This window comes from Ostrea edulis, chromosome 4 (assembly GCF_947568905.1).
Source record: "Ostrea edulis chromosome 4, xbOstEdul1.1, whole genome shotgun sequence".
NCBI lineage: Eukaryota > Metazoa > Mollusca > Bivalvia > Ostreida > Ostreidae > Ostrea > Ostrea edulis.
Window position 1 is genome coordinate 44,829,348 of NC_079167.1, and position 16,811 is coordinate 44,846,158.

At 36.5% G+C, this 16,811-nt stretch overlaps 1 protein-coding gene, 1 long non-coding RNA gene and 1 pseudogene across 3 annotated transcripts in view; all 3 read left to right on the forward strand.

Annotated features, from left to right (window-relative positions):
* Positions 1-559: 559 nt before the first annotated feature.
* On the forward strand, positions 560-3,212 carry LOC125670999 (uncharacterized; annotated as a pseudogene).
* A 2,096-nt stretch (positions 3,213-5,308) lies between these two features.
* LOC125671014 (collagen alpha-1(IV) chain-like) overlaps positions 5,309-16,811 on the forward strand; it is a 33,675-nt gene continuing 22,172 nt past the window's right edge. The window contains exons 1-5 of one of the 2 annotated variants that reach the window (XM_048906495.2): positions 5,309-5,989; positions 9,462-9,521; positions 10,116-10,207; positions 10,464-10,549; positions 10,745-10,871. In XM_048906495.2, coding sequence (XP_048762452.1) covers positions 5,847-5,989; positions 9,462-9,521; positions 10,116-10,207; positions 10,464-10,549; positions 10,745-10,871 — 508 coding nt within the window. In that variant the 5' untranslated portion in view covers positions 5,309-5,846. The remainder of the gene's footprint in view (positions 5,990-9,461; positions 9,522-10,115; positions 10,208-10,463; positions 10,550-10,744; positions 10,872-16,811) is intronic. The other variant, XM_048906496.2, reaches the window with a different exon arrangement.
* Positions 16,272-16,811, forward strand: part of LOC130054162 (uncharacterized) — a 1,285-nt gene continuing 745 nt past the window's right edge. The window contains exon 1 of the long non-coding RNA XR_008802443.1: positions 16,272-16,811. This exon is cut by the window's right edge and continues 330 nt beyond it. This is a non-coding gene — a long non-coding RNA (uncharacterized LOC130054162).

Genomic DNA, 16,811 nt, shown 5'->3' on the forward strand with positions numbered 1-16,811 from the left:
CGACATGATCAAGGCTGCCCTCGGGTCACTGAAAGAGCGTGGTGGATCTTGAACAATAATATTATGGGTTGGAATATGATAGTGAACGATGGCAAGGAACAGAATGCGTTTTTTGTTGTATAATATTATTTATGCATTCGGAAGACATATATATGTTCGTATAATAATAAGAAAAGTAGAAATGGAGTATACCTAAGGTATACCCCAGGGTGTACCCCATGGCATACTCAAGGTGTATCAAGGGTCAGGGTATACCCAAGGTATACCTAATTTAGTATACTACAGGGTATACCCAAGGTATACGTAGTTTGGTATACTCCAGGGTATACCTAAGGATATACTCAGTGTATACCTAAGGGTTAGGGTTAGGTATTTAGATTTATAGGACTAATTGTTAGCTATATTATCCTTTTCTGTTGCAGATGGAGACCGACGATGATGAGCAGTCCTTTGCAGATACAGTATTAGAAAACAATAATTTAGCCAAGATATACAGTCCTTTATATGAGACTCCCCAGGTTTTTCTTAGGAGGAATGAAATAATATTTGGACGAAATGTAACTGTCGATGAAGCAGAGAGAGATGTATGGCTGCACTATTCCTTTGATGTTGACGGGTGTGTCTTGGAATTGAATACCTTGGAGGCGATCACAATGCCTGTTCGACACATATCCCTGTTACCAAACGATCTTGCCAGTCTAAGGGAAGTAAGAAGTGTTTTAAAGAAACACGTAGACTTAACACAATTTAATAAAAGTGAACTTATGACATTTAGCAGTACCGTTGGTTTTCAGTTATTTTATGAAAGGGGTTGGGAATGTTGGATAGCTTTAATTCCAACCCATCGACAAAATTCGGTAGGACTTTCAAGAGTGCAAACCAGACAGCAAACCGCCAACTTTTTATATGGAATTTCTAGAGAAATTCAAAGCTATGTTGATGTCTCTTGCCTTGCGTGGAGAGGCTACTCGAACAATTCAAAAGAATGATATGAATAATGTAAAAAGACTGTTTGTCTTGCCCGATGACTGTTCATTAATATTGAAATGCCTTCAGATTTCCTTAAACCAGGTATCTCAGATTGAGAACATGAGACCCATCCTGTTTTGTTTCCGATTCGGAGAGAAGATGACCAGAGGACTATCACTTTGTGATTTCGATAGTAATTTCATATTGCGAACAACCCTTCATGTTGCTTCAAATATATCGACAGATGGTGACGTTGACCTTCTGTGGTCTACCGCAGGGCTACAGAATATTATCGGCCATAGAGGTACTCTAATCACCTGCTTATCCTTCATAGACTGTGGCAATTTCCGAAGTAATTTAGATGGCAGGCCAATGGATATTAAAAATATTCTAAGAAATTGTTGTCGTTTTCCTGACCAAATACAATTTGTTCAACTGTATGCGGATGTTCCACATCGTAAGCCAAATGGTCGTTTTCATCCTGTCTCAGCATGCATTGGGGGAGGCATGTGCTTTCCAAGGTCAACATCAGACACTTTTCTAAAGGATGCTGATCATTACATCTCAAGCTTAGAGAACAATTTTCTGCTGTTGAAAAATAGTTCTTTCAGACTGGAGTTTGTGGTATCGCTGGATACTCTTTCGTCTGATCACCTGAATTCTCGGGACTTTTTTGTTCAGAAATATTTAGAAGAACTACTAGAAAATGTTCCGTTGCTGGTTCCTTTCCCACCGCAAACGCTGAAATGCATACGACATCTGGGGATATGGATGTGTAAAGAACTCAGAGAAATGCTAAGAGAGTTTCAAAACACTGGAAATGTGCTTACCACGTGGCAATCCTATCAATTAGAATTAGCCTGCGAGAAAGTACTATGGGGACAACCACTCTGTGCAAGAAGTACAAGATATGCAGTCAATCTTGGTCCCGGAGGTCTATCGCCAAGTCGAAGTTTGACGGACCAGTATGGATTCTTGGCGTTAGACGTATATATTCAACAAGTATGCTTGATGATCGAAGCATCCCTCCACCTGAGATATGGACCAACTCTGAGAGCACCCGTAAAATGATTAAACGCTCAGTGGGTTTGCACGACCATTTGGATGCCTGTTATGGAGTCATTGGTAGACATTTGGTTATTGCATTGCTTGGCGACTTGTACGAAATTGGAAACGCCGCTCGTTACGTTCTATTTGAAGACTTTTTAGGGGAGATGAAATCTGACAAGACCAGGTTTAAGACGATCAGTGCCGTGACCCTAAATTCATTGGTAAAACTGTTGGCATCGAAGAGGAGAAGCCAAACACAAATGGTATATCCAAGCTTGTGCATACTTTTGGAGAAAAATACTCTTCCATTAAAAGAAGTTCTGCAGGCTGGATTTCAGGAGTTCCAATTAAAATACTTTCCAGCAGTAACGACATACGGTCGTCATGGAAATATGACTCTGGCATGGTCATTTCATGGGAATTTTTGGAGTCTAGTTACGGATAATCAGCCTTCCGAAGTAGATGTTAGTACACAAGAACTTATGTCAGATCTAGTCCGCGGTGATTTGGAAAACCGCGGACTAGTGTATCAAAGCAGACTGAAGAAGACCCCAAAGATATTACCATGGATGTCGATATGCCTACGGCGACTGAAAAGAAAACACCTCCAGTTAGATTCAACGGTGATCGTCTTAACATACATTTCCTGCATCGCTTTCCTGATGCAGGGGTTGTATGTTGAATACGACAGACTTGTTCCTCTAGTGAGAGATCTTCCCGTGGATCAGAATCGCTTAATTTCCCTTGAAATATTATCCAAATTGCGGCTGGTCAAATTAAACTTACGAAATCTACCATTGCACCGCCTACACTTTACCGTCCCGCATAAAGTCGATATGGAATTGGGGAAAGAAAGGACAACACAAAATGAAGAGGGAGTTACCCCTACTGACGACCTTAATTCGAAAGGAGAGAGAACAACGGACGAAGTATCCGCGAAAATAGGAGATGATGACGATCTCCTTGTGTTTGAAAGAAACATAGGACCACAAAGAAGCATAAACTGCAAACCAATAAGAAAACTGACCAACAGTACTTGGTCCGGGCAAGAGATAGAACACCTTCATGAAGTGGGCCGTGTCGATGGTCTAACCACTCGCCAGAAATTCGAACTTTTCAAATCAAAATGCGCTCAAAGGAATATTCCTTTCCGAACATTCAGAGCGTTTGAAACGAAATTAAGCAGATTATAAGTAAGACGATTGACTTGTATTCTTTGATATGCAAAACATAACAAATGTTATTAAAGACAAGTTTTCTGGCAGCATTCAGAGCTGTTCAAACGAAATTAACCAGAATATAAGTGAATTGATTGACTTGTAGTGATTCCTATGCAAAATATTACAACTGTTATTAAAATAAAGATAAGTTTTTCCTATGACAATTTTTATTTCTTGGTTCAATATAGTCTACCTGACATTATTATCTATGGAACAAAAGTTTTATTTCTTGTTGCAGGGAATGTTTATAATGATCAAACGTTTTCTTACATTGTCCAGTCTATAAATGAAAAAAAGAAACGTCTCTTTGATGGTAACGTTTGCCTTGCATGCGTCTGGTTCAAATCAAACATTGTACATAAAGAGACAAAACAAATGAAAAAGAGCGTAAAACATACTTCAGAAATTATTCGAATAGTCCTTAGAGAGAGGTCCCTTATGAACCCTTAACCCTTCCCGATCCCTTTGGTTAAAGACTTAACCCTGATATGGGTGCTCATTTCAGGGTTATTCCCTTAAAGGGATCAATGGTTCAGGGTTACGCCCTTTTTGGGATAGTGGGGTCATGTTGTCCCTTATGAACCCTTAACCTTTCCCGATCCCTTTGGTTAAAGACTTAACCCTGATATGGATGCTCATTTCAGGGTTACCTCAGGGTTATCCCCTTAAAGGGATCAATGGTTCAGGGTTACGTTTTTTTTAAGATAGTGGGGTCATGTTGTCCCTTATGAAACCTTAACCCTTCCCGATCCCTTTGGTTAAAGACTTAACCCTGATATGGATGCTCATTTCAGGGTTAGGGTTAGAGTTTAGGGTTCGGGGGGGGGGGGGTGCTGGGCTAACCCTTCCCCGAGGGTTAGGCCTTAAATTTGACCCCCTATTCAACCCCGAAGGAGTTTTTCTGATCCTTTATGGGAACCCTAGGGTTAAGGGCATTTTCCCCATTTTTTGGGATTTTGCCATAACTTTGTCAAAAATGCCCCTAGTGCCCCGGGGGTTGGGGCACGTTAAAATTGGGGAATTGCGGAGGATCTAACTGCCAACACCCCCCTACACCATAATTACTCTACCCACGGGACTTAGGTGGGTTTTTTTTAAGGTCAGATGGCCTGATGTCTCACTTAGGGTTAGGTGTGTCTAATAACCTACTGTCTTATACAGCTCCGCCAGTAGGGGATTGATAAACGACCGTCTTACACAGCTCCGCCAGTACGGGGTACCAGTAGGGGGCTGATAACCGACTGTCTTATACAGCTCCGCCAGTAGGGGGCTGATGACCTACTGTCTTATACAACTCCGCCAGTAGTTGTCTGGTAACTGACTGTCTTATACAGTTTCCCCAGCAGGGGGATGATAACCTACTGTCGTATAGACCTTCGCCAGTAGGGGGGGTGGGGGTGGTGATAACCGACTGTCTTATACAGCTCCGCCAGTAGGGGATTGATAATCTACTGTCTTATATAGTGAAATATCCGTGTGTAGGTAATGAAATTCGGGGTATCTTACGGTTATATCTGTGTAAATCTAAATAACTGTAAAATATAGGGTTATAAAGAATCGAATACAACGAAGAAACTTGGCGACATTTTTCTGATATTCAAGAAACCTTCGTAAGCAAAAAAAAAAAAAAAAAAAAAAAAAAAAAAAACAAACCAAAAAATTCAATCATCAATAGACAAAGTAAACGAGATACAAGCTGACATGTTCATAACCCCGGCCCATTAAAGAGTCTCTGGCGATAAAATTAGCTGCACTCACGAGATCCAACAGTAAAATAGGAATACGGATAGTTTTCAAGAGATTAATAATCTTTACGCTGCGCTGAACCTTTACAAGAAATACCTGTCTTGTGCAAGGGTATGGAGGCTTTGATGTTTTTTTTCTTGAATGAAAAATAAGATAGCCAAATGCAGAGCTAGTGATCTGCTTATAGACTAAGCATTCAACAATGAGAAAGTTATCTAAAGACATTGTGTTATAGCTCTCTCTCTCTCTCTCTCTCTCTCTCTCTCTCTCTCTCTCGTGTGTGTGTGTAATCGGTAGGCCAACAGCTAAATATTTCCAAATGAAATCAAATAAAAAATTCGCTCAAAATGACATTCTAACATCAACAACATTCTTTTGGAAGGAAATGGGTTTGTCTTCAAAAAGGAATCCTGTAATTTATCCAGTGAAATGATGAAATTACGATGTAGTGCTGGCTAATTTAACTAGCGATAAGATTGAGGTAGATACGGAAGCTCGATCTGAAAGTAGGTAGTTTGCCGTTACGGTAACCTTTGACCCTCTCTGAAATCTACACAGTGTACAATCGTATTGCGTTACTCGTTTTTCAACCAGAGTGAGTCGGCCTGAGGTATTTCTTGTGGTACGGACGGATTTGCTTTATGTTAATCATTTGTAAGTCATGATACTGTCGATGGATATAGGATTATTGCCTTCAAGTTGATAAAATGAACTCAGGATTTTGATGCCAATTACAGAGGTTGAAGGGACTAAAATCGAATTTCCTCTTCGTTAACAGAGATGAATTGCTGACCCAGATATATAATTTATTCCATGTTTCATTTTAAGCCGAAAAAGTAGCTCTTGTTTAATTAATCAACAATGAAGACTTTTGGATATTCTCCTTGCTGTGCTGTTATAGTGACTTTCTTAACCGTTGTGAAAGCAACTTATTTCAAAACACAACTCCAGGCTCTTCGGAGAACACCGGTTTACTACCCTTATAGACAGATGACGAGAAACAGGTAATAATACATAGTTACTGTAATTAATTTTTCATTACATGTTTTTTGAAATATATTTTGTAGTTAAGTTGATATGCATTTTCTCACTGTATGAAACTGTTGTATAATGTGTGTGCTTATTTTGGGGGACAAGAGGGGGATGCGTTTGAAATATTGTAGAAGAATGTTTATCTTAGGCAGCACATATCCCACCTGATGTGTTCTGTTATTACTTCGAAGATCATATCGCTCAATTTGAATTTTGTAGATTTGCTGTGTGAAAAGTAAAGAAAGCCAGTGACTCTTATCATTTAATTAGACAAATTAGCCCAGTGAATCTGGTTTGTAGAATAGATAAATTAAGCATGTCGAATGAATCTCAGTTCTTTATCGCAACTTGAAACAAGTTTTGTGCCTTCAATTTTTTTTCGTATAAACCAAGTGAAAGAATTCCTTATCTATAAAACGAATTGTTTTCTCCCTCTCTGTTGCATAACGTTGAAATGCGTTTGAATATACGCACTCTTGATTCAAGTTTTAAAAAATAAATGTCAAAAGACTTTGCCAATAAAAATAGCAAACTAAAATTATTTTCCTAAAATGTCAACACCTTGGGTGCTAAGCGTCTATAGATGTTCTAATAAAATTTGTTAAAGAGTTTAAACATTAAGATATACCCTATATCGCAATGTCTGATTTATGGTACGTCATGTTGCGGGTTGTTTAATTATCCCGATACCATGTGATTTAGCCATTAAGCGCGATCATGTCAAAAACATTGAAAGATAAATAGTTTAATGAGCATTCTCAATTACGTTGTTGTCGTTTCTAAAGCCTAATTCGGAATTTGATGCTTATTATTGGTATATATATTGTCGCTAATTGGCACAGCAGCTTGGGAGGGCATTCTCATCACGGTGTCGGGTGCAGGCAGGTTGTACATGTATGACGAATTGTTACTGGTATATAGGATGCCTCAAAGAAAACCATCAGAGAATCATTGACCTAGTAACTGATATTAGGCAACTTTGTACCCAATTGACGTATTCACAAGCAGACATCACGAACAAAGCGCTTATTGAGCAGTGCCCAATTGAATTCGGAACACATATTGGCACAATTACTAGTATATACAAATCTTCAATTTCTATAAAAAGGCCACTGTTTATTCAATCTTTGATTTTCCACTTGCAGATCTCGTTTTTCAATTTACTTCTGTCTCTGTTCCTCAAGGTTTTGCATAAATGCTATGGTACTCTTTAAGCAAAAAGGTTAACAATGACTCTTTTGCCCTTTGGATATATCGTTGTGTAGAGTATATAGGAAACAAAAAGTAAGAGCATGCATCATGCTGAGAACTCATTTCTGATAACACTGCAATGAAAATTAGAGATCATTACTTTGCAAATACTTGGGATTTTCTGGTTACCGTAGCAACGACAAATCATTTTAAAAGCTTTTCATGCTGTCATTCATTAATAAATGTAGAATTTCAATCAACCTTTTCACCATATTTTACTCATATCATATATGTTTCCTCTTGTCATAATGAACTGTATCTTTTTCAAAAGTTCGAACGATGAGACTGCCTTCAGCACGCTGAGTCGTGGATTTGATTTCTGGTCGATTTCCATTAATAATATTTAAAAAAAATCGTGAATCCTATCTCTCTACAAATATTCACTTATAATAGTTTAGATGGCATTTTGTAGTACACGTGTTCCTGCTCAGGAAAACTTCATCTCTTTATTACGGAAGCCGATAGGTGCCAGGGTATAGAATTAATATTTATTTAACTGGCGGCCGCCACTTAATTTATGTGGCGGCCGCCACTTATTATCTGGCGGCCGCCACTTATTATCTGGCGGCCGCCATATAAATTAACTGGCGGCCGCCAGTTATTTTATCTGGCGGCCGCCACTTAATTTATATATGGCGGCTGTCAATTGCAAAAACAATGTAATTCGTATCGCTGAGTGATTATTTTGGAAAGATTTAGAATAGTACGCAAACACGCAGCATCGTTTTTCAAAGTGCATACGGACAGTCGGAGGAGAAATTGTCTTCTACAATTGTTGACAAGCAGAAAAGGAACCTAAAATGTCTCTTGTCCAAACTTCGTACTCCTAAATTTGAGGGAGGGAGCTCCGTTCATCCTTCAATTGATCAGTTCATTCATTATTACATTTTTACCATTCATTACTACCACCAAAAGAGTGGGGTGGGGCCAATTAATCTTATTTCACATGTGAAAATAATTTAGTTTAAATGTGAAAATAATAGAAATTGAACGTTCAAATAAATGGAGGGTCAGCCCTGTGGTTCTACGTATTTAACAGTACAATCGAAAAACAATAATTTAATGCTCTTAATTGTGTATATATATATATATATATATATATATATATATATATATATATATATATATATATATATATCACATACATATTACTAAGCATTGGGGATGGATTGCACCCCTTTTATTTTGAGAGAGAGAGATAGAGAAAGAGAGAGGAATTGAATAACTGGTGACAGCCATATAAATGATTTAAATTGAGTGGCGGCCGCCATATAAATTAAGTGGCGGCCGCCAGATAAATTAACTGACGGCCGCCACATAAATTAACTGGCGGCCGCCAGTTAAATTAAGTGGCGGACGCCACATAAATTAAGTGGCGGCCGCCATATAAATTAACTGGCGGCCGCCACTTAATTTATCTGGCGGTCGCCAGATAATAAGTGGCGGCCGCCAGATAATAAGTGGCGGCCGCCAGTTAAATTAAGTGGCGGCCGCCACATAAATTAAGTGGCGGCCGCCAGATAAATTAAGTGGCGGCCGCCACTTAATTTATATGGCGGCCGCCAGATAATAAGTGGCGGCCGCCAGTTAATAAGTGTCGGCCGCCAGATAATAAGTGGCGGCCGCCAGTTAAATTAAGTGGCGGCCGCCACGTAAATTAAGTGGCAGCCGCCAGTTAAATAAATATTAATTCTATACCCTGGCACCTATCGGCTTCCGTACTTTATCAATATCTTGTGATGGCGATCGCTGATGATATAAAACAGACACAGTTTTCTTGTGAACATTAAATTTGTATACAAGTTGGGGTGTTTTTTTTTTGTTGAGAGTTGTAAAATTCCTTGACCATTAGTCCACGGAAAAGCATTCCTAACCTCCCTAGAGCGGCCAACGATGCACTCGGTAGGCTTTGTAAATCACATGCTAGTCTTCAATCTTAGTATACTTAATCACAGGCACTTATATCGCTTGGGGCCTAATTACTATATATAAGAGTACTCTGGATATAAAGCATAAAGATATGAAGCATAAAATGGATATAAGTGCCTGTGTACTTAATGAATGAGACAAAGTATGAGATACTGTGTGTTTTTCCGATGACTTTCTCACGGTTTTCCACTTATACGGATACAAATTAATTCACAACTTAAAATCACTTGTGGCAAAAATGTACAATGCTAATATTTCTTTCAGCAACGGTAACTATTGCAGTAAATCTATTATCACATATCAGTCCAAGTGGTGTTGGGACCAGTAAGTATGGTGGCTTGCTTTCCCGTTGTCAAGGCAACATCTGCGCAAGCTTATGCTTTGTTTGTATAGAGAGATGACGTAATTATGATAATGGGCATGACTACATACGACCGAGCCGGTTCGTATGTTTAAGTATCATTAAGGAAGCATGTCACTCTAGTCTTTTCTTTATTATTTCATCGACTATTTTAGTATTCCCCTACTTAAATAGAATGAGTGCGATAAATAAAAGTTAAATAAATATGAATGCTTAGTTGTAATTCCTTCATGTTATTTGAAATACGTCATGATCATAGACATAGGTACATGTATTTATGATATAGGTACATGTATTTATGATATAGGTACATGTATTTATGATATAGGTACATGTATTTATGATCTAATATTTGTATGTATGTTGTGAGATAGAAGATTTAAATCATATTAATATCTATTTCACTATATCTTATAGTCTCGTTGTTATCCTTTAGGAAAATGATTGCATGCATTTGGTTGCTTTTATTTTTCACTTACATTATTCTGAAATTTTATATTCATATATTTTTTCTATCTATCTATCTATCTATTACAAAGCCGTACAAATTTTGACAGATTGCAGCATAAATGGATACCTAGACAACAACCAGTAAGAAAGATGGTAAAAGAATGTTGTCCAGGATATGAAGGAAGAAACTGCGAAAAACGCAAGTTTTCATCAATTAATCTTCCAACTCTGTTTTATTATACAGATTACTGAGTAATTTCAACATTAAATTTGAATAAAATAACAAATTGGAGGACTAACTTTTGTTTTTGTCTACTTGAGGAAAAGAAATGTCCTGAATTCATATTATTAGCAAACTTGAATTGACCGTTTTCCTTGTTAAAGTATTTACATTCAATATTTCGTTTTTCTTGTTAAAGTATTGACATTAAAAGTTTCCTTTTGATTGTTTTCAGTTTGTTTTACTTGTGATCAATATCATAAATTAAGGAATCAAGTAACAACGTTAGAACGAGAATTACGAAATAAAGGCAACACAACCGTAAGTGTCATTTGTTTGAAGATACTGTAATACTGTATTGTTTAACGTCCCTCTCGAGAATTTTTCACTCATATGGAGACGTCACCAAGACCGGCGATGAGTAATTTAAGTAATAAGAGAAGTGTATATGTGACATGTATGTCTTTGAAATTCTATATATATGGCGAGAATAAATTATAATATCTATGGTTGTAGACAATAATAACTGGTAGAGGAAGAAAAGGAGAACCAGGGTTTCCTGGCCCCCCAGGGCCACGTGGTCCAGAAGGGGAAACAGGATTGGTTGGATTGCCAGGTCAGAAAGGGGATCCAGGAGTACCAGGTTTGTATACAACACATTCTATTTTAAGTCCGAAATAAGTTTTAAACAAACAAATAATTCTGGCCTCAACACCATAACCTGAGAATAGACATCTTAAGATTTATCTAGCATAGATGTTTTAAAAAACCTGCTGGTTTAAAGAAAAATTAAATGCAAACAATACTGAACATTTTATATGTTTATGAAAATAATTTCAGAAGTTAGTTAGATTCAAAATTTAGACTAAAGTCTATTCTCAGAAAATCGTCATGAGGACTGGAAAAATTGGCTTTAAAAGATTCAGTTTACTTTAGAAAGTAAAGACTTTCAGGGCAATACTAATATATGTCAAACATCAATTTATATTTTGATGGGGAGCATATTCTGTACATGTTGAATATACATGAGACTATACTTTCTTGAGCTATTCTGATGTGAGTACATATGTAATTGTTTAAGCGTTTGAATTAAAGGTTTTACTAAATTTTATCAAACACCAATGCAACAAAATATTCCAGACTTACAGTAATTATAGCTGTGCTCGGATGCATCACCTGCAGGTGTTTTATTACTTTCAAAAATCCACTCTCGTCCTGTGTACGCTTTCATTGATAAAGAAATATGTTGATGAGTCAGTTCGTTTTCTGGGGTTTAGGAAACGAAATGCCCATCAATATTGAATTAGAATTATTCAAAATGAATAATCCTTGGCAATGAATTCAAATAATGTGAAGGAAGAGGTCATATGAACTGCTGGGTTACAAACTATACATATATCACCCAAGTACATATGTAGTGTTATATTCTGTTTTTACAGACGCCAAATGACCCGTCTTTGTTCAAATTTGACTCTGAATCAAATCAATGCAGCAAACAGAATATGCTTTCATCAAAAAATAAATTCAAATTAGAAACACCAGTTTTTATCAGGTTATTGCATATGATTATCTATTCAGAGTACAGAAAGTCGATCATGAAAATGATCGACCCCGATACATTTAATCCCGAAGCATTTCCTTGTATGATCCAAATAGAAACTAGTTCTAATTGTAACGTGAACCGTTACAGATGTTCCCCAACCCCCAGCCCCTTTTTTAAAAAGTGGTGCCATAGTCCTTCAGCACAACTGATCGTCTTGCATTCTAGATTTTGTAGTATGTACCGATGATGTCAATATCATTCCATTTTTCTCATTTATACGAGATTTACAGGTTATTTAAATATTGGCCAATCAAAATTGAACGCACGTGTTTGCGCGTGTGTGTGAGTGATTTTGACGATGCTACTTTGTAGAGAGTCCAAAAATATACCTGCATTTTAAAATGTTATAGATCAATACCGGATAAAAGAAATTAAAAAAGCATTCATATTGTAAACATACAGCAAACAATTCAGTTTATTTTAGTATTTAATTAGAAAGTTATGGCCATTTCAGTATCAAGAAATGAATGGAAAGCAACACACGTACATGTATACACGCGCACATTTTTGTTGATGTCATTCAAAAGGCATACCTACAGTATGAATTTCATGATGTTCAAGTATAATATATAAGGAAGTGATGGTGATTTTAAAATCATCCAATCATAATTCAGCACACATTCATGCACGTGCTGGCCAGTAATATAGCAAGGAGTACCAAGATAAACCCAAAACTTCAACTTCAGAAGGTGAAAAACAAAAACTATATGGTCCTTCAAAAATGTGACATTCAAAAGACTATGCATGAACATTCGCATTAGCATTTTTTCTTACACCATATATGTGTGTGTGTGTATATATATATATATATATATATATATAGTGTGTGTGTCTTACGGCGTGACCTTGTTTGAGGGCGAAGCAAAAAGTATTGACATTAATTTCAACTGGACAAAAAATATCCCGAAATATTAGCACCTAACGTGTGAGGACAGAGCTCAATCAAAGTATTCTAACTTTAGACATTTTTGATCCGCCTATTCATCGAACGCGGGAAACTCTATGCAACTGATGTAAAAAGTGCATTGTAACGTCATATTTAGCGTCGGTGTTTAGCAAATACACAAACATAGGAGACATGGTACAATCGCGTTAATCGAGGAGTGATTATATATGATTGAGAAAAAGAGATTTACATGCTTTTACGGATTTTATGTAACATCTCAGAACGACGTGAACTTGGGTATACGAGATTCAAAATGGTGAAATACACGTCCACGCGCTAGTATTCGAATCGACGCCATTGGGACCAAAATTTTCAAGTTCCATAGGTATGGTTTAATTTTTCATTAGTTTTCTATGTTTTCCTTTTAAACATGTATATACGTGTTACCTATAGGGCCGTGAGAGGGCTTCGCTCTCTATAAAAGCACTGAAAAGGCCACGACACTGTTGGTTATTTTTTAAAAGCTCAAATTTTCGACGCAACTCGCGTCTTTATCAAGAGACATATATTACATAAACAACCACGAAGAAACGACAAGTATCAATAATCTACATTGTTGACAAGAACGATACACTGTTATACTGAATGAGAAAAATGGTTTCGTTGTAAGCGTGTTTGCTGACGATGGTGTATATTTCTGGGATATATATATATATATATATATATATATGGGATTTATCTAAATCCTTTTCACTGTTGGTCCAGAAGATAAAACATACCATGCTGTGAAGATTATTTCATCAAACTTTTTAAACCTAAACTTAATCGAAAATAGTTTTAAATACATAATTCTATGTACATCAATATTATCATAATTTTATATGTTATACTATTGTTTTGGCGCAATTAGTGCATGATTATAACGTTAAATCGTCAACACCGCTACCCGACGTTATGACGTCACAATGAACGTTTACTTTTCAACGTTACTATGAAACTGAAATATTCAAGACAAACTGCCTGAAGAGCCGTAAGGCGAAAGTACTACCAGGAACTGATCGTTGATTATTATGTGATCATTTTGGATTTTATTCTTTTAAATTATATATATATATATATATATATATATATATATAATCCAAATAGAAAGAGTTGATATCACACAGTCAAAATAATTGCGTTGCCCTCGGGGAAAATGATTTTTCTTGGGTGAATAAATCTTCATATCCCCCTCACTATCATGCAATAAATGTATATTATCCAATCAAAATGAAGCACACATGGATGCGCTTGCAGATCGCTTGAGGGTTTCAATATATACCTACGATATCAATCTCAAACGATTTCATTGAAAAACAAAAAAGTTAGACTGATTACGAAGTGTATACATTTATTGCATGATAGTGAGGGAGATATGAAGATTTATTCACCCAAGAAAAATCATATTCCCCAAGGGCAACGCCCGAGGGGAATATGATTTTTCTTGGGTGAATAAATCTTCATATCTCCCGAACATTCATGCAATAAATTGCTTATTATACCGAAACAAAAAAGACTACAAAAGTGCATATGAAATTGGAGTCCGCTCATCTATACATTGTATGTAGCGGAGATCGTCCTAACGGTAACACCGCACTGTCAACGTATTACGGTAGAGGGTACAAATAACGAAATACAGTGATAAGATAACCAGTTTTTGTATTTCCATTCTTCTTAAATGCTAATTTACTTGCTTGCTTTTGTATCAACTAAAACCATGCGATTCAACTGTGTATCAGAGACCCGCATATTTTCTGCCTTACGAACTATGAAAATAGAATGACTCGGACTTATTGTGACGTCACAATACACTTTGTCTACCTTGACGTTAAATTTATGAAAATTGCACGAGACTGCCCAAGGGGTAAATATGATAGGGAGATATGATGTTTGAGAGGGAGATATGAAGTTTTATCATCCCTGGCACGTGACCGTCTAGACCAATCAGATTACGCGTTGCATGGAATTCTCATACTGAGGTATAATAATACAAAAAATCCAATGCACATGCATGCATTTTAAGAGAAAATTACATTCGTTCTGCATATCTATAAATTGTTCCTAATTTGTTCATATGTTTGCTTAATCCATATGGGTGTATTCTGCAATAAAGTATCTATAAATGATATTCTATCATTCTGAAGAGGTTTCATACTGATCCCTTCAGTAGTTTCTGAGAGCACTCCCGGGCAAAAAGTTCCGCAGATGCCAAATTAAGTGAGCAGGCGTTACATATTGATATGATATACGGTCGCTTATTCAGGACATACAGGTCTATATTTTATCTCATGCGCTTGACATTTTATCTCGTTTCCTGGATATGTTATCTCTTTCGCTCGATTTAATATCTCGAGATCTCGACATCTCGTGCGTACTACATATTAACTCGAGTGGTCGATGTATCTCACATGCTCAATACATTATCTCGAAAGCTCAACTTATTTTGTAGATTGAATCGACTTACTATATCAAACAATTGACATATCAAGCTGTGAATGCATGTCAACTTTTTAACTAAATAGAAAGAGTAATATTCGGTGTGTTGTTTTCCTGAAATTTCATAGAATCTCTTATACATTATCTCATAACTCTGCAGCTTAATCGATTGCTTGTAGTAATGATTTTCAGTACTTGGTCTACTAAAGTAAAGTTATTGATATCATATATTTTTAAAAGAAATAATGATCGCGTTTTCGTGTATGTTGCAGGATAACCTCAGAGGTCTGGAAATGTTGTTTTGAAATATAAAAGCCGAGGTATTAGCCGAGGCTTTTATATTTCAATCAAGGATGTTATCTAATCTCGGTCGAGATTCGGCTCGGCTGAATATTTGGACTGACGCCTTCACCGAATCTCGGAGCAGTCCTTCATAATTCATGTCTGGAAATTTACTTTCAGCTTCGGCCAGTTCTAGCAATTAATGTGCACTTATTTGACACTGCTGTTTGCTTCAAATAAGTGACTTGACTATCAAACTAACTCTCAATCACTATTAATTTTGTATTGCTTACCGTCTAGGTATAAAAATTCCAAAATGAAAATAGGCACTAAATTTTCCGTTCAAATGAAGACTTCCATGGCACAATATTTTATCTCCTGGAATTGAAGAGTTTCTATAGTCTGCTTTATTTAGTTACTGATGCATTGTATCTCTACATACCTACTTGCGCTAATTTAAAAAAGCAAACTATAGGAACTCTTCAATCTTGGGAGATAAAATATTGCGCCATAGAAGTCTTCATTTGAACGGAAAAATAAGTGATGGTTTATTTTATGGAATTTATATACTTCGACGGTAATTAATACAGCATTAATAAAGGTACATATTTAGTTTGATAGTCAACTAACTGATTTGAAGCGAACAGCAGTGTCACTTAAGTGCACATTAATTGCTAGAACCGGTCGAAGCTGATAGTAACTTTCCAGACATGAATTATGAAGGACTGCTCCGAGATTCGGTGAAGGCGTCAGTCCAAATATTCAGCCAAGCCGAATCTCAACTGAGATTAGGATAACCAGGATGCAACATACACGATAACAAGAACTTTATTTCTGTTCTACTACCTACATAGCTACGAATTAGGTCACTGTGACGAATAGGCAGTTTCCAAAACGGCCTACATTGTTTTTGCTGACGAAAAAGGTGAGATGTTAGGAGTATTCTAAATTTATTTTGAAAAAAAATTCAAGTATTTAGTTTGATGTTAACGGATTATATCAACTGCTTTAAATACTATTCAAGAAAAACTAGTCTGTGTATTGCCATGTTTACTTAAGAAATAAGGTATCATTTTAACATATCTATCGGGATACCAACCCGTATTTATATCCCGATAGATATTTTAAAATGATACCTTATCACTTATATTTACATTTTGGACCGGTAACCATTGCTGAATTGTGTTAACAATACGTTTCCATATATTTCACGCTGTTGACCTACATAACGCTTTGTCCAAAATGACGAAAACACAAAACAAAGTTCCATCAAATAAAGAACTGTTTCAATTATTAAGACGCTGAAAAGCAAGTATATCAACAAAGACATATACATT